This window comes from Cardiocondyla obscurior, linkage group LG02 (assembly GCF_019399895.1).
Source record: "Cardiocondyla obscurior isolate alpha-2009 linkage group LG02, Cobs3.1, whole genome shotgun sequence".
Classification (NCBI taxonomy): Eukaryota; Metazoa; Arthropoda; class Insecta; order Hymenoptera; family Formicidae; genus Cardiocondyla; species Cardiocondyla obscurior.
Window position 1 is genome coordinate 12,760,083 of NC_091865.1, and position 18,138 is coordinate 12,778,220.

Consider the following 18,138-nt stretch of genomic DNA (forward strand, 5'->3'; position numbering starts at 1 on the left):
ACTTCCACATGGTTTACAATTCTACCTCGAGAGATATAACTTTCTACGACGCTTCTAATAATGCCTAATAAAGCGTAAAATAAGAAAATTTTCCTAGGAAAGGCGGAAACGTTTGTCGCGAGTGACGCGCGGGGATTTGATTTCAATTTAAATTGAATTTGATTAGGCTCGCTTTGATATCCGGGAATTTATCGGTTATAGAGTAAACAACCGACAGACTCGCGTACAGATTACGTAACATATTTGTATTGGGTCCCTCTCATCTCGTTCGCGATCTCTTTGTGAAATATGAGTTCTCTCTTTTCGGTCCAATTGATACGGGCGTTGAGAATAACTTGAGAGTAAAAAAAGAAGCGAAGCCATTCGGCGTGTTGCTTTGTGCGGACGATACGCGCCGCACGTCGCGTGCCCGAGATAGATAGAATTTCGAAAAACCATTTTCGAATCCATTCCCTGGGACGGAAGATCGCGGGATAGAAAAGAAGAGTCTGCCGCTCGATTTTCATTAAAAGTTTCTTAGCGCTACCGGTATGTATGGCGAGTTTTCTCAACTTTCCCAGCGCCATTCGCGGAAACTCCCTTCTATGAACGGCGGCAGTAAAAAGCTCCGTTCCCCGCTTTACTGTTTCGCCGAAAGCAGTTTGCACACGTCCCGATATATGTATGTATGTATCCTGACTCTCATAATCGTCGCACAAATTGCATCACAAAGCGTCCAGACATTATTCCTGAATATTCGCCGAGCGGGAATAATTGTGACTACAGATAAAGTTTGCCTCGCCGCCTTTCCTTCGTTTTTCCACCACCTTTTCGAGTCACCTGAACCGCTGGATTTTCGCGAAAATTCTGAATTTACCGTGGAGCATTAAAATTTACCGTTGAGAATAACTAATATCAGACGCCGTTCGGGTCTTGGACGGTGAAAAGGAGCACTAACGCCCGTTTCGAACTGCCTGATGTAAAAATAAACAAGAATATAAGGGAAAATTATGTCCGAGAGTATCTATTGGAAGGTACATGGTCTAGGCCATTAATTCAGACCAGAAAGGGGTTACGACGGGCGTCTATCCGAAGGATACCGCTCGCAGATCCGTGATCTTTGAGATTGAAATCCATGCAAATGGGGCGGTCCACGTTTCACGTTCAACTATTTTCTAGAGTTAAAGAGAAGAAGAGAGACAGGCAGGCTGTCAGAGAGAGAATTAGACAGGGATAGATAGATAGATAGATAGATAGATAGATAGACAAAGAGAGAGAAAGAGAGGAGAGAAAAAATAAGTAAATAAAATGATGAAGCCCGACAGAGCCAGGACGGTGGTCGCCGAATGACGCACATTCAAGTACTATATTGCCTCGGGGATGATCGTTACAAAAATGGAGCAAAGATCAGAAAAAAAAAAGAACGAATAGTCGTCAAACAAAGCTTGGAAGGCACGAAGAGCGCTTTGTCCTTTCACGGAAAATCAAATCAGAATTATGGTCATTATCATCACCAATAACAGTTAGAATAACGTTTTACGATAACAATATTATCGTGAAAGAATATAACGCGGGTCTTCGTTTCGTGGCTAACAGTCTCGAGAATTGTCTGGACATTTCAAAGGTATTTGTTTCTTAGAAACCGTTACTCTTAAACTGGGAAGATAAAAATTTATTTCGCGATTAGACTAGCTGATAAGCCTTGATTTACGTAATTTTTTTTATACGTGACATTCCACGCAATTAAAATGTAGAAAAACTCAATGATAAAAATGATTGAAAACAATATAAGCATATATAGGGTAAAACCAACTGTTTTAAATATCTCTGAAAATCAATAGAATCGTATTTAATTTTATCTCGCACGTGCAACTTGTCTTTAAATATAATGACTCTCGTTCTTAATATTCACGAAGTGAAAATTATTTATGGAATATTTAAGACAGACCATCCAAGATATTCCACAAGTAATACAATACCTAATTGCGGCTACTTATTACTTTTGTGAAAAAATAGAAGTTAACTTTATGTTATAAAAAAAAAAAAAAAAAAAAAGAACCATCATAAAACATGTACGAAGCTTGAAAGATTGAAAATCTCGCGAATAACTGGACTAGGAAACACATAAAGATTTAATTGCCGCGAAATAATACATAACCATCTTATTTTATTTCACTTCTAATTATACTTTGATTACTTTGCAACTTGCCGGTACATATATTTTCAACGGTAAAAGCAGTACGAGTTGATGTTCGATCCGTTAAAACTTGTCGTTCTCCGCAAACAAATAATTGCGTAATAATGCTCATTATTCACGCATGCATACGCGTAAAGAAATGAGGAAAATCGTTACACGTATATGTAGATATAACTCGTGTTGCTCGCCGTTTGTTCGCGTACTCTACTCTGGCATACGAAAGTTGTTGTAATACCACTTTGCCATTCGCTCCCGCGCTGTTTAACTTTCATCAGTGGCCTGATACCTTTGTGGTATATCATCTGCAAGCATTAGCATCGAATTGAATTGACGTCGATGCCCGAGACTCACAGAAACGCGTGTCTCGGTGGGCGCGATGCCGAATCGTCCTTATTCGCCCAGCCACCCGCGAACATTATTTTTCTCCGTTCCATATTCATCGATCGCCAAGACCCGCGAGACGCATTCTTCGCTTATCTTCTCTTTCCCTCTCCGGTCGATCGCTTGCTCCTTTTTCTCGCTTTTCGTCGATTTTCAAGCGACTGCCATACGCGACGATGTGGCGACGACGACGGCGGTGGCGGCGATGTAATGTCTTTAACATCGATTTCCCGCGGCGAACCGCTAAAATAACTGACGCCACGCATTACAAGATCCGCGCTCCACCGCCCGTTGTATATTCCCGCGAGCTCGTTTGAATTTTCGTTGCTCGATACGCCGAACGAAGGTTCGACCGTCAGTGGAGTGCGTCCTCGTTTCTTCCCAGCGAAGTCTTCTCGTTATGAATGACACACCCTTGGCGCTATCAGAGCTGAGGCACGGCGAGCGTTCTCGTCGGATATTCTCGGTGAGATAAAATAAATCGGGACGAAATAAACCGGGAGAAAATTATTTCGGACGCTTCCTAGCGAGGACGTTCGCTATCGAGTGACAGTAGGGCTTCGCTTTTCGGCGCGAAGGGACGAGCTTTCCCACGTGAAACTGCATTCGGGGTAGCGCAACGTCCGCGATTCGTGACGGCGCGTAAAACTTTGAATTACCCCGCGGCTCATTTAGCTTCCTCGGCGTACCTATTGTCAACCGGCCAGCCGATGACGAACTTCACCAATTGGAATATTTAAAGCCCCGATGCATGCCGAGAAAGAGAGAGAGGCGGGCATTAACCAACCGTGCTCGAAAGTAATTTTGAGGCTTCCCTTGCAATATGCACGAGGGGATACTGTCGTCTCTGTGCCTCTCGCGCGCTTTTGTACACTCGGCCCTCGGCTATTCATGAGTAGCCTTCAGCCCCGGGTAATCGTCCTATAACGAACAACGTTCTTTTCCTCCCCCGAAAGACTTATAAGGCGATATTGACGTCCGGCAGGAGATCGATCGCGTCCGGTGACGAGTTTTGACGTCTCGCTCCTCCCAATCTCGCCGCGGCGCTTCGATCTTATCGCGACCGAAATTCAGAATTAGACGAGCGTATTTAGCGATGAGAAACAGCCGGCGGGAATACCACGCCTTGTCGCACGACAAGGAAATTAACGTCAGTTTATTTTAACCGAAACTCGATCGGCGCGTCAGTCCCACGGTTTACTCGAGGGCTCGTTTATATCGCTGTCGCTGTCGCTGCCGCTGTCGCGGCTGAGTAGAAAATTCGACGACCATGTCGGCCGCGATTTAAGACGCCTGATAAATCTTCCCTTTCTTTCGGGAAATCGCAACGACGGAAAGTCAAACAGGTGGAAGCGCGCTCCCGGCGCGGAACAATCGAGATACTTTAAATTCCATATTTGCGGAAGTTCATTAATTTGATATCTTAAGCCGCGCAAAACGCTGTGTCAATATTACATCGTGTAGAGAATTTGCTTTTAACGCTGCACGACGGCGCACGACCGGCGAATTAAGCAGGTTTCCATTGAACGTGGAAAATCAGAGAGAGAGAGAGAGAGAGCGGCGAGAAGGAGGGAAAAAAAAATGAAATAAAAGGTCGGGGAAGATCAGGGCGCGTACACGGCTTAACTCCCGCGGACTGGTGCTTTACGATCGCGGCTATAAAGTTCCCCACTAATTCCGCCTTGCAAACTTTTTCCCGGCGGTACGAAGACAGACAAAAATATCGTCGTGAAAGTTCCTTTGATAAGCGCATCTCGAAGAGGCCGGCGCGGCTCGCTGAAGGGCAGTTAATCCCGCGCGAGGTGAGATTTTGACGGATAAAACTGGCGGAGACCCTTCGTAGGAACGACCGGCGAAAAGCGAGCCAGCAGTTAAATCTTGGAAAAGCGAACGGGACGTCCGTTTATTTTACAGCTCGAGAGCGGCGATCGTCCCGTCACCTTATCGATTATTACGCCTTAAATTTTTGCCATTCGGCAACGATTATGAATATCATTATCGTGACGTTACTATTTTTAATTTTTATTAATGTGCGTTTCTTGCACAAATTGTATTGGAGAAAAAAAAATAAAATAAAATTTACGCCTTCTTCGTGAAATGGTTTTCTAAATCGAGAGGCATCTCGAATTGATCTATGAAGCGAGAGGATAAGTTGGTGTCGCGAATAAATTTGTGGCGAACGCAACTCCGGCTGCGAAGTGACAAGACGAACTCTTAAATCCGAAATTTTCGATGCGACTGAAACTTGGAGAACATTCGGAGAGCTCGCGAGTATCCGTCTTGCGGAAAAACGATCCCGGTCTATTTCTCGCTAAGGACACACTCGGCATTTCGCCTCGTCTCGAATGTTTTCATAAGCCAGGCAAACGTCGGGATAATGTTTAAATAAAAATTTCGACTCTCTCGTTCACCGAGATCTTTGTCGGATATCGGATCACGACATGGAAAATAAGGGGATGAATGTGACAGTGCCTGATGTGTTTTTTGATAGATCTCGTTCGTCCCTCTACATAATAATCGACGATGTTTTTAACATTCTCGTTGGGAGTTTTCATTGAAAATTAAAATACACTTTACTTAAAAAAAAAAAAAAAAAAAAAAAAAGATTAAAAATACAAATTTACAGATTTCATTTGGAATAAACTCGAAATAAAATTACGAGCGAAGGTTGTGTCTTTTCAATAGATTCAAAGTAGACTCGCCTCGACGGAAATTTAATTTGCAGCATAATCACGCAAAGATATATTCAGAGTCGGCTGTTTTATCGAGACTAAGCTTTCGTCGAAGAAGAGAGAAGCGAGGGGAGCAGAGGAATCCTCTCATTTGCGCGGTCGAGTTCTTTTTCTTCGCGCGCCTTTTTCCGTTTCGACAATTTTGACAGACAGGCTTGAAATCCGATCCCATCGCATAATACCCAAAAGCACTCGCGCAATAATGGAGCCATCGTGTTATTCGGCCCGGCAGAGGAGGCATACGCGGAGTTTCAAATCGAAACGCCCGGAGAAGGAGAACGGCCCGGGGGGTTGAAAGGGGGAGTGAGGTGAACGAGGGGGCCGCAGGCAGGGTGGCGTCCCCCGGGACTGAGAAATCCGTTTCTGGGCAAACTGTCTTGCGAGTAGTTCGCCGGATAGTTTCGGATCCAGATTCCCGGGAGTTAAGCCAAACCGCCTTCTCAAGCGAGACGACGCGGGGATCGTCCTCCCTCGGCCTTCTCTCTTCCTCTTTGACGGCGCGACAGTGCGGTCCCGATGGCTGAAATGAGATCCGTTTGCTACTCCTAGTTACGGGAATAACGCACCGAGGCCGGATTTATGACGGCCGGGGTCAAATAAATCGCGGATTATACGACTTGACGAGCACTTTGAGAAGCTTCCCAGCGTCCCTCCGGCCGGGAGGCATCCTGGTCTCTCCGATGACTTCTTGGAATTTATCGCCATTTAACCCGTTTAACCCTTTCGGGAGAGAACGTGGTTTATCCGCTACGCGAATATTTGCATCTTTCGCGAGGTTCTCCCGTTTACGTGGGGGATACTCTTTTATTTCAGAATGAAATGTGTGCGCGAACACCGAGCGACTTGCTAATTAAACAACTTTCAGAATGTGCCGGACTGACGGGACGTTTTTTATTACTTTTCAAACTTGAAAGACTAAATAGATTCACGTAGAAAAAAATATATATCGAACGATATTTGCTTTTTAAAAAAAACAAGACTGACAAATTAAATTAAGTTTATAACCCAATTCGCGCGCGTCATTAAGTATATTATAATTGGGGACATTTATTAAGTATTATAATTTCTATGTGATAATTACAATTGAGTAATCTACGGCGTGTTGCCGGTTCACTTACGTTTGTAGCTTTCAGTTAGGTTAGGGTGGGTTATTTTCCATCCTTCCTTCCGTCCTTCCTTCCTTCCTTCCTTCCTTCCTATCTCCAAACGGAATGAGAATCTCGGCCGCGACGAAGAAGACGGCGAGGTGCGGATCACCTCACGCTCTCTAATGGCGGTCACCGGAATCCACTGAATGTCGCTGAAGGAGATGACGAGTGAAGCGGGTCGAAAACGCTGGACGCAACGATGTTCACGTCGGACACTCCGTGCGCTGCTCCCTCGACATAACCTTTTTTTTCCGAAACACTTTTTCGAGTCACAAAATGAGACACAGAACGACGAGTGAAATGATACAGGAATGCAAAAAATGATAGTTTGCTCCCGAGTCGACACTTATTCGTATGCGAGTATGCTATCCTGTCCGCGGTCGAAAATACGCGAAATCGCGGAGCGATTAGCGACACGTCATCGTGCTCGAAGCTCCGCAATTAAACTGACCGTAGAGATTTCGGCCCTTAGATAGAAAGAGACAACCGCGTAAAAAAAAGTGAGACAGCAATAGGTCCGATCGTCAATTGAACGCTGTCTTTCTCGCCCCGAGTTCCTCGAAAGCGCCGAGCTCAACACCGAGTTCATCTGTTTACTTTTTTTTTTTTATGCATTCGGCAAGCTCGAGGCGTCTTCCTCCAAAAGAAAAAATATGAAGCATTTTTTTCGCGAATCCGAGATCTACCGCACTTTCGAGCTTCCAGATCGTCGCCGTTATAAAACTCCTGTTCGAGCCAGCCCCAAAAATAATCTAATAATCCGAATATTTTTCTGTTTCGTAAAAATTTATGTGTCTTAAAAAATCATACATAGCGAGCCAAGCAAGTAAACCAATCAACGTCGCGGAAAAGCGGTAGCAATTAACCGCTACGTCACGCGTAACACGAATTTTTTTAGATAGGAAGGAGAAGGAAAAGTTCATAGGACCGGCGTCGATTCAACGCGAGAAATATTCAACAATTGAACGTCCGCCAAGTGTAAGCGTGCACAGGAGCTTATTTTCCAGTTTTCCGCTAATATTCCGACGGGACACTTTCGTCAGACGTTTTTCGCCGTGGGAACTATTTCGAAAATCGAGTCGCGAGCGTGAGCAAAGGTACTTATCCTACCTTAATAGGACGCCCGTCCGCGTTATCGCCGAGAAAAGGAAACAAGAGTAGCCGTCCTTCTCTTGCTCTCGCTCCTTTCTTCCCTCCGTTTCTTTCTCTCTTTCTTCCGCAAGGCCGAATTACCCTCCTGTCCACCGGCGAACTCTGCTGGAAAACTTGGCATAGTCCGGGCGCCCGCTATCTATTCAATTTTCGCCAAGTTGGCGGAGTCGTTGCCAGGAAAGCCGACCGACGTTTTGTCTTTCCCCGCCTCTCTCGCGAAAGAAAGATGATGGAAATCGTTTACGGCAAGAGAGGTGAAAAAAATGCGCGTTTCCCGCGTGAAGCTGACCTCTTGAAGTTACTTATGGCGCGAGATAGCGGGCAAGCGCGTTTATCGTCCGCCGAGATAATTTTTCACCTTGCTTTTTGGAACTGTATTAACGTTTAAAGCGCGTTTTGTATTGATCCATTTTCCTCAATGCAGATTGTATTTCTGCTCTTCGACGTCACACGTACCAATTCATTTTTATCTGCATGAGAATAGCATCGAGTCCTCGTCAAATATAATTGAGCCGACGTCCACGTCAAAGCGTTTCATGCGCGAAATAAAGAAAAATATTTGCGGCCCTGTCTTAGAATTAATTGAGGAGACACTGAATAGAGAAGCAGGAATAATGCACAGAAATAATCCTTTGCCAGGGCTCATGGAACGTTTCCTATATTTTTAATAACGTTTATATCATACATAAATAAATGTGTATGGTGTTAACACAGAGGTTTGTAATTGTACAATTTAAGGCGGAATGGTCTTACGACGCGCCGGGAAAAGGGTCCACTCTGTTCTTGCGCAGGAGAAACTTGATCTTCCGACTCATGTCCTCGTTGTAGATCGACTTGCACGTCTCGAAATTAACTCTCCGCCTGACGTAGGTCGGCTTCTCGTAGTACCTCGTGCGTCGGAACTGCCCAAAGATGTCTTCGTTAGACAGGATGCGGTTTAGCACGCGGCATGCTTTCTCCACGTCGTTGTTCTGAACGAAAATCGTGCGGCTCGCGAATTGGTGGACGTGCCGCGCGATACCCATCTGCAAAATGACACGAGAAACAACTTAATTTCTGTACCACCTTCGTGAACGCTTTACAGTCAGAGAGCTCGTTGTCGACGAGAATTCATTCGTAGGTAAAAAGAACTCTAGAATCGTATTTATAATAACGTAACGTTACAAAAGAAAAAGAACCTTAAAACTAGTCTTGTTACGTGATGATCTACAAGTTCGTACAAGACATAAGAGTAAGAGATATTTGCTACGAACTCTGCTTTTAGGTTAGGTCGGAAAGTATCCCGCAATCCACACGCTGTTTCCGCCAATTCGGAGAACTAAAAGTACTTGACTTGCACGTCCGCCGGAGTAAACTACGTTCTGCGCCAATAACACACCGTGGGAAATTGTTGTCTCTCACTCGCAAATTGACAATCACAGATCCGACCCCAGAGTTGGAGTGACGCAACGATGATGGAGAATCGTACGGGTGGTGATATCTAGCGGTCGAAGTCTCAGGCGTCGATGGCGTTATCAATTGCCGACCCTTTTCAGCGCGACAACGACGCGCGCTGGAAGCTCCCGCGACTTTCGGTCACGTTACTGTTCCGGCGAATAATCGTAAAACAATCGTACATGTCCGAGGAATATAACGTTTAGCAAGGTGATGATGACGAAGTAGACCACCAGACACTGAGTGATCTGCAAGAAGGAGAAGAGTAACGCGCGGAGATCGCCGCCGAAAGGCTCGCCCCGCGGATATTTCGTTGATTTTTCACCCTAATTACTTCTCTGTCTTTCAAATTGTAGCCGAACCCCCAACGGCACACACACAGCCATACGCTTAAAGAAATCATAATCGAAATCAGGACGAAGGGAGACGCGTATATATGCACGACAAACATTTGTTCCTGTTTTCCCTTCTTCGTGTCTTCCTCAGTTTCTGCAGACGCACATCTTCGCAAGGATCACCGTGTCGCTCTGGCCAGTTTTAAATGTGAGATTTCACTCATCTCTGTGTTCAAACTCGGATCTGACTTCGTGATCGGTCCCGTCGAAGGAGCCCCGTAAAACGGTTATTACTTTATAAATTTCTTTTTTTAACAGGCTGTCAATAATTTGCGCGACATTTTTATGCACCGACAAGCGTTCGTGATGACTTAAAAATAAACCACAGATAATTTAGCGAAGATGTTATATCTGGCAAATAGACGCTGACGCTGACATGCTCGAGAAAGTGGTTTGTTTGCTTCAAGCAGCGTGACACTCGAGACGGCCGCGGCGTATCGAGTAAGTAACTATTGATATCTCGTTTATGCTCTTCTTTTTTTTTTAATGATTTTAAAGTTCCGTTATTTTCAGCAGGACAGCGAAATTGGCGGTGATTGTTTGATCGATAATTCGTCGTGGTAGCGAGTGAGGACGGTTGGAGGTGTTAGACTGTGCTGGATACTTTTCGAAAAGAAAACGATTGCGAATTTAATACCCGCTGCAAAAAATGCCATCGAAAAAAAAGGAGATTCTGCCAAAGAAAGAGGTTGTACAGGAGTTGGAACATTCTGAGTAAGCGAATGGATTTAATTCGGAAATAAATTGTCTCATAAATCGAGTTATGTTTTCTTTATTGTTGATTTTATTTTACAATTATGAATTACGTACAATTTAATACTAATTTTTAAATAAGATTAATCATAAACTTTTTTGCTTAGAGAAGAATAAAACAAATTTAACTTTTTTTTAAGTATAATAAAAAAACAAAATTGAAATGTAGGACTAGTGACAATGGATCTACTTTTGTAGACCAGAACTGGAAATCATGAAGGCAGCCGAATCAGAATCTTCAAAACAGGTGTCTATGCTCACTGGTGAACCTTATGGGCCTCGTATTCGTATAGTTAGTGAGAAAGCTGAAGAGGAGAGCTCGGACGATGAACCTGAGTCCGAAGGTGAAGAAGAGGCCAGATATCTTCAAGAAGATCATCCAGAAGTACCTTCAGAATTCTGGCACATACAGAAACTTATTAAATACATGAAGGCTGGAAATCAAACTGCCACCATGGTATCCTTGTGTTTATTGAAAGATTACAATCTCACTGACAAGGTTTGTTAAAAAAAATTAATATTTTACATGTTAAATATCAGCTTTTAAATAAAATATATGTCTATGTAAAGGGATTTATTTTTTGCTTTTTTATTTGCTTTATTCTCTTATTTATCAACTGTTTAATTTCATTCTTAATTTAAAATAATTTTTCTGTTTTATACATGGCATGGTCAAATTTATTAGTACAGATCATACAAAAAGCTGTCCAAGAAATGGGAGGTCTTGAGGTTCTAGTGAATCTCCTTGAAACGAATGATATCAAATGTCAAAATGGTTCATTATCGGTTTTGCTGCAAATCGCGACTTCCACAGAGATGAAGCGAAATTTAATCGACTTGGATATCACGACACCATTGATTCAAATGTTGAAGCATCCTGCCAGAGATATCCAGGTTATTTATTGGTCTTTTTGTTACACTAGAATCTGATTTTTTCATTCTTGCACGAAATGCTTTATTTAGAATCTAATTGATTTATCAATTGATAAAATTTAAGTTAATTTAACACTAGATTTAGGACAAATTTAGACAGTCTAAAATTATGAAAAGTAATTGTTTTAAATTAAATACTTTTATATAGATTCTATTTTTGGATAAATTTAAAATAATAATTACAGATAAAATCTAGCGAATAAATTAAAAAAATTAATCAACTTGTTGTTAAAAACACTTTAAAATTCTAAGAATCTTATTATATTGATATAATATTCATTTTTTATTTTTTTTAGGTTTTAGCAGCTGAAACGATGGCCATTATAGCTCGAGTTAAAAAGGCCAGAAAACAAATTAGAATTCGCGGTGGAATACCACTCATAGTAAGTTATTCGGTTGTAACTACTCGAATAAAAAAAAAAGTTTGTTTTAAATCTGTTTTAAAATTACTTTTTGTGCGATATTTAATATTAATAAGTATCAAAATACATCCTTCTTTAATGTAATAAGCTTAACAAAATATTTGATTTTTTAGCTAGATGTAATGGATGTGCCGGATGAAGTTCTTCGTCATTCGTATAATGAATTGAGCGAAGCTAACAAAGAACTTGTTAACGTCGCTATAGGCTGTGCCAAAATTTTAGATTCTTTGGGCAGCAGTCCAAAAGTTAAGGAGGAACTTCGTAAACATGGTGTCGTTCGTTTAATGTCACGTTTTCTCAAATCGAAACACACTCAACTGATAGTACCTACGATGGGCATTGTGCAGCAGTGCGCTGATCTGGTTTATTGAATTTTTTTTCTTTATCTATTAGTAATATTGATAATTATTTAAGTACAATGTTTTCAAAATTTTGTAATTAATATTATATTTAAATCGCATATGTGCAGAGTGTTTTTAGGGAGGCGTTTGAGCGAATAGGCGTTATCAACGACTTAGTACGGCATTTGAAGAATGACAACATGAAATTGAAGGAAAACTCCGCCTTGGCCATCTTCAAGTGCGCTTCAAATCGGGAAACACGAACGATGGTGCGTCGTGCCGGTGGTCTCGACCCACTTTGCAAACTCGTACAAAGCGAAGAGGTACGCGTTAACAAACGTCTGTTAGCTGCGGTCACCGGCGGTGTTTGGAAATGCGCCATCAGTCCAGAGAACATAATGAGGTTCAATCAGAATGGCCTGGTAGAGTCACTGGTGCCTCTGCTCGAAGAAAACGAGGATGAACGGGTGTTGGCCAACGTCGTAGGCGCCCTTGCCGAGTGCTGTAAGGATCCCGCTAACAGGGACGTCTTGAGGACTAACGAGGGTCTACCGAAACTGGTAAAGACTGTTCAAAGTCGGGAGTACACTTCAGCTCGTAATTTTCTTCTCTCTCTGCTAGCGAATTGAATTTTGCTTCTCTACGTGTTTATACATTAGAATTATAAGAGGAAAACACACGTATACGTTGATAGCCTCGTAGATATAAAAAATATACGGTATATTTTTTATATCCACGAGGCTGTCATCGTGTGAATCTTCACAATGGTATATAATATACCGTTGTGGAGAAAATCACACTTTTTGAATAAAAAATTTCGAAGGAAATTGAAGGAAAAATTATTTAACAGACTGGGATATATTCAGTCCGTAGACGAACGGAAATCTATTTAACATTCAAAGCAAGCATTCAAATCCAAGTAACAAAACCGATAATTGTGACTTTTTTAATAATCATTGAGCGATTATTAGATGAATTCTCGTTATGTTTGTTAACAATTTAATAATTATTATCAATTTTATTATTAGAATATTGCTGCATTAATCCATTTACGTTTAATTATCTCATTTGAGTTTGTGTGAGAGATAATTTCCAAATGAGGCGAAAATTGGATTGCGCATTGGAGGGGTGGTCCGCGAGTACCGCTCCCGATGATTAATCGAGTTAACGTGCGCTACACTGTCCCACCAACGATCGATGTTTCCTCGTTACCTCGGTATTTGGCGATACCGCAGAATGAATACTTCAGAGACCTTTGCAGATTAGACTATTGAGCGCCACGTACGAGCCATTACTGGAGAACGTGCCGTTAGTACTGAAAGAGTGTGCCGCCGATGAGAGATGTATGGACATTATTAACGACTCTGAGCATCGACTAGATGGAGTGCGATTAGTTTGGTCTCTGTTGAAGCATCCCAGTGACGTTATCAAGCGTAACGCTTGTCTCGCTCTGGTACCCTGCATCCGACACGCCAAGGACTCGCCGGAAATGGTGCGTGCTTTCGTGGGCGGTTTGGAGTTGACAGTCAGCTTGTTAGAGAGTAAGGACACGGAAGTGCTCAGCGCGGTTTGCGCGATGATCGCGGAGATCGCCACCGATTCTGAAAACTTGGGCATCTTGACAGATCACGGTGTCGTGAAGAAACTGGCCGCTCTCGTGGAAACTGTTAGTTTACTGCAGCTTATAATTGCTTCTTTTTATGTGCGCTGTTTTGTGGAAATTGAGATATATTGTTAATGTTTTAATTAAATTCAGTAATTATTTAAAATACTTTTGTAGTGAAAGTGCGGAATGAAATATTTAATGCTTATTTGCTAATGTACTTTTTATAATTTTGTGTTTTTTTACCAGATAAATTTGTTAATTGTGATATTTAAAAGATTAAAAGCCATTTTTTTCCACGAAGCAGGCACGTTTGAATATATTGAATTGAAATATCTATAATGGGCGATAATTATAGCTTTTTTTTTTTTTTTAAGGATGACGAGAATTTGCGCGCTAATCTGACGCTAGCGATAGCCTACTGTTGTGATTGGGATCGGAACAGTTACGAATTCGGCAAACTAAACGCCGTTGCACCGCTCGTTAATTACATGACCAGCAAGAACAAGGTTGTGTTAAAGGGTGTTTGCATTGCCGTGTATCATTTAAGCAAGGAGCCGTTAAATTGCGTGACCATGCACACCTGCGGTGTAATCAAGGTACATTTAGGTGTTTACATTTTCTTGCATAGATAGTTTTGTATAATGTTAAAAAAACATAATTCTACAAAATTAAATTCTCAAAATAGACTTATTCTTGTTAAAAAGAAGATGTAGTGTATTTCATTGTTGCTCGATTATTGCTGCTCATCCGCTATGCCGATTGACTCTTATTTGGCTCATTTTGTGCTGACAGAATAGATGTCGGTTTAATTTTTATTACTTTGTAAGTTTTAATTTTTATGTGTCTGACTTTGCGCTTATCGACTCCCATCACTGCCTCGATAACCTCGAGTTGTCGTCGGCGATAGTAAAGTTGCATTTTGAGATTTCTCGAAATTAAAAAAAGACTTAAATTTGCCGCCAAGTGTTGTGCGTTTTGTTAGTTGGTAACACGGTAAATGAGAGTTGCGGCCATTGTAGAAGTGGCGTGGCCACGAAATTGGCGGGAGCAGCAACCATTATAAAAAAGGCGTGTCCATGGAATTGGCAGGAGCAGCGCTCTAACCGTACCATCAACTCAGTTTTCCTATACTTCTGATATTTTCCGAGCGATTTCGAATACTCGACGATGCGAAACCTCAGGATTGACGGTTTTGTCATTTTGTTTACTTTTAATTTTTTTATTACCTAATAGGTTCATAATTAAATATTATTTATTTGATTGTTAATGTACTTTTAAATAACAGGAGATAAATAATCAAAAAGTACCGGCATATCTTAATTTTTTATTTTTTAATGTCAATAAATTTTCAGCATGTATTGCGTTTGGTGGGCTCAAATGACCCAGAAGTTCAAATCGCAGCTGCATCCACTATTCGTCACATCAGGAAACTCGCATTGACTGCAGAAAAATTCCATCTCAACGAAATATAATTATCTCACTTTTTATGAACTAAATCCTGAAGAGTAAAACTTAAGTTCTATTTAAAAATAAAATTGATCAATACCTTGTTTGTTATCTATAATTCTAAATATCTAAATATACATTTAATTTGTGCAATAAAATATGCATTTTTTAAACAGTTTGTTGTAATTTAATTTACAGAAAATTAGTATCATCTTTATATGTAAAATTTATTTGCACTTTTCATAAATAAATTATATTGTTTCGCTTTTGTTATTTAATAAAGCTGCTATATAAATATAATTATTTAAGTTTTCCATAGGTGCTTGTTATAGAAAATCGATATCAGCTTGTAAATGACGTCAGTTATCAGCAAAAAACAGAGAGGAAGAAAAAGGGCGTGTAAAATAAAATAAAAACACATTTATTGTAATGTGTGTATTATTGTGATAATTATTAATTCAGGTCAATATTACTAAATTTATAATCTTGTTTAAAACTCGTAATATTTTTTTCTTTTAACAATCGTTAACATCATATGAAGAGTTTTAAGAGTGCTGAAAAAGACATAGAAAAACTGTCTTTAAACTTTCGTAGGTTCCACAAATATAACATCGACTTAGTCGATAATGTGTAGTTATCAAGTATTAAATTGTATAAGATAATGGCTTAATTTGAGCAATATACATATTCTAAATTCGTCTGTATTACTTGAAATTCAAGCTATTTAAAGATGCTGACATATTATAAACATAAGAAGACAATCGCATGCAAGTTTTAATGCAATCTCACATATGTAAAATGTACAAATTTAAGCTAATTGTGCGCGTCGTTTCACTGACAACTCTAGAAGGCAGAATGCCTGATGAGGGTTAGAACTCTCGCTCATAACAATTTACCGTGATATAACAATTAAATGGTAATCAAAAATAGTCATCAAATATTTCAAACTTTTAATAAGGTTTAACGATATATCTTCACGTATCTGAATATATTGTATTACTAACTTTATTTTGGACCTTTGTCATTTTGCAATATTCAAGTTCTTACCAGCGTTGTATTAACAGTGCATGATAAACGACTTATGTAATAAAACATATCTAATGTAAAAGACGGTTTCACCAACAATCAATTTTATCATTTTTAAATAACACCGGAAATATTTAAAGTTAAAATATTAAAATATTATTAGCTAAATACTACTCGAGTAAATATTGATTTAAAAAAATTAAACGTTTAAACGAGATTAGAGTTTAATGTTGGTAAAACTTTCCTCTAAAAGTAAAGTATCCCAATACATGTATATCATCAATGATTATGCAAATGACAATGGCAAAATACGCGACCAGTCTAAATCTATTATACAAAACACTCCGAGTTTTGTTTTCAGCCGTCTCGGAATCGAAATAAAACCGAATTATCTGAAAATAAAACGCCGATTTTCGTGATGTAAATTTTTCCTAATCTTACTTTTTTTTTTTTTTTTTTTAAATCAAGCTACATATTTTAAATGATTTATTTTCAGAGGGAGGCTTTCTTTCATGCATTCTTCGTATTCGCTATTCACAATTTTGGACAGCTTTGGTTTTCCCTGATCTATTTTACAATTGTTTATTGTATCTTAGGATATTGAAATTTCTATGTTTGGCATTTTCTTCGTCCTTGTAGTCGTTAATGTAACAACATTCGATAAAGCACGAAATCCACGCTCTCTCTCTGCTAGGAATGAGTAAAAAGGGAAAGACACGTATGGACTTTCTATTTTGCTTGATTCATGACTTCATTAATCTTGCTTGTTAGTCAGCAGAGCTTCTGCTGCAGTTTTAACTGCTATAAAAATCAAATTTTGCTTTAATTTGCATTCACAAATAAATATTCTTTTGTTATAATAGTCTGTATTTTAGAAAAATATATTTTTTAGATATTATTTTTCAAAAAGTAACAGTCTTACCTGTGTCACGAGCATTAGACAATAATCTGTCTAATCCAGGCTGATACTGAATGAACTTTGGACGGATAAGGCGGCGGTATAAGATCAAGGAACCATTGTACTCAGTTGGTGCCATCAACCAAACATAGAATATACACTGTGTACATAAATTTATAATTTATAATACCTGACCTTGAGTCTTATCATCAAGAATTAAGTTATTTTTAAGATGATACCTTGAACAACCAGTAAACTGGAAACCAGCAGACAATATATTCAGAAAAAAACTCTACAATAGTAAATACAGCAAAAACGACCCAATAAGTGAGCCACTTTGAGTCATCATCTTTTTTTGGACTCTCTAGTGCCTTCATAGACTGGTATGCAGGATAAACAAAACCGATTAAGTTGCATACTAGCTGTTGTCCTAATCCAAACACCAAGTATACAGCCAGCAGTATCAATGATCCTATTAGCATACAAATAATGAATTTAATAACAATAATTTATAAAAGACACATAAAAAAATATAGTTACTTATTCAGATCTGAGTATAATTTTACGATATTTCTAACAATAAATGTCATTAAATTAACTGTAAATATAATCGAGTCAATCATATCTATAATTAGAAATATTATAAAATTATAACTGGATTCAAAAGTAACTGTCCTTACATTGTAAGTGCTTTAATTTGAATTTAACTTACTGTTGATTGCAAGAAATTCTGACGTAAGCGAAAAATACGGAGTACTTTGAACGAGATACTATCGATTAACTTGGGCAAAGATCAACAAGTTATAAATTTTCGGAAGAGTAATTGATGCAATATATTGCGGAAAAAATGGAGCAATGCAAAAAAGAAGGTTAGACACATTTATTCGGTTGCGTAATGAGTGCGCGGTAATGCATACCGAAAGACTACGATAATATGTAAGTGTGCGGCCGAGTAATAATTCAAATGCGGAAGAGTAATCAATATGAATGACAAATGGAAATTCACCTAATCACCGAATTAGACTCACCGACAAAAATGTATAGCCGATCGACGCCGGTCTTTTCCTCTGCACAGACAAATAGTTTCGCCCACGGCTTACTCTCGTCCCTCAACGCTTTCTCGAGATATTCCTTCACAGCAGCAATGCGGGCCATTTTTCTCTCGTTAAATATATCGTGCCTTCCGACGAAGCTGGGCGCGTAGCGTTGGTTAACCGTGCAGGCGTGCACTTCATAAAAGAATGACCAAATAACACAAAAAAAAGCGTATGTGAATGTTATCAACCAATAGAAAC

The 18,138-nt window shown here is 39.9% G+C and overlaps 3 protein-coding genes across 8 annotated transcripts; 1 reads left to right on the forward strand and 2 right to left on the reverse strand.

The window, feature by feature from the left end:
• Nucleotides 1-8,231: 8,231 nt before the first annotated feature.
• Nucleotides 8,232-9,057, reverse strand: Mrps21 (mitochondrial ribosomal protein S21). 3 transcript variants are annotated; one of them, XM_070667978.1, is made up of 2 exons: nt 8,968-9,057; nt 8,232-8,614 (listed from the first exon to the last, which is right to left on the reverse strand). In XM_070667978.1, the coding sequence occupies exon 2, from the start codon at nt 8,612-8,614 to the stop codon at nt 8,339-8,341; it is 276 nt and encodes a 91-aa protein (XP_070524079.1). In that variant the 5' UTR covers nt 8,968-9,057; the 3' UTR covers nt 8,232-8,338. The 3 variants fall into 3 exon arrangements, with proteins under 3 accessions (XP_070524079.1, XP_070524071.1, XP_070524064.1); XM_070667970.1 differs by having other exon boundaries at nt 8,768-9,029; XM_070667963.1 differs by having other exon boundaries at nt 8,843-9,022.
• A 68-nt stretch (nt 9,058-9,125) lies between these two features.
• Gudu (Armadillo repeat-containing protein gudu) lies at nt 9,126-15,201 on the forward strand. Of its 4 annotated transcripts, none has more exons than XM_070667937.1 (11): nt 9,126-9,566; nt 9,677-9,859; nt 9,935-10,132; nt 10,341-10,670; nt 10,862-11,065; nt 11,401-11,487; nt 11,640-11,888; nt 11,996-12,427; nt 13,129-13,533; nt 13,848-14,069; nt 14,826-15,201. In XM_070667937.1, exons 4-11 carry the CDS (start codon nt 10,386-10,388, stop codon nt 14,943-14,945), a joined length of 2,004 nt encoding a protein of 667 aa, XP_070524038.1. In that variant the 5' UTR covers nt 9,126-9,566; nt 9,677-9,859; nt 9,935-10,132; nt 10,341-10,385; the 3' UTR covers nt 14,946-15,201. The 4 variants fall into 4 exon arrangements, with proteins under 4 accessions (XP_070524038.1, XP_070524035.1, XP_070524028.1 ...); XM_070667934.1 differs by having other exon boundaries at nt 9,137-9,566; nt 9,932-10,132; nt 10,370-10,670; XM_070667927.1 differs by having other exon boundaries at nt 9,137-9,566; nt 10,370-10,670.
• Nucleotides 15,202-15,339: 138 nt separating this feature from the next.
• LOC139109123 (receptor expression-enhancing protein 5) lies at nt 15,340-18,090 on the reverse strand. The gene is made up of 4 exons (XM_070667951.1): nt 17,872-18,090; nt 17,083-17,315; nt 16,868-17,003; nt 15,340-16,746 (listed from the first exon to the last, which is right to left on the reverse strand). Exons 1-4 carry the CDS (start codon nt 17,996-17,998, stop codon nt 16,700-16,702), a joined length of 543 nt encoding a protein of 180 aa, XP_070524052.1. The 5' UTR covers nt 17,999-18,090; the 3' UTR covers nt 15,340-16,699.
• Between the last annotated feature and the right edge of the window lie 48 nt (nt 18,091-18,138).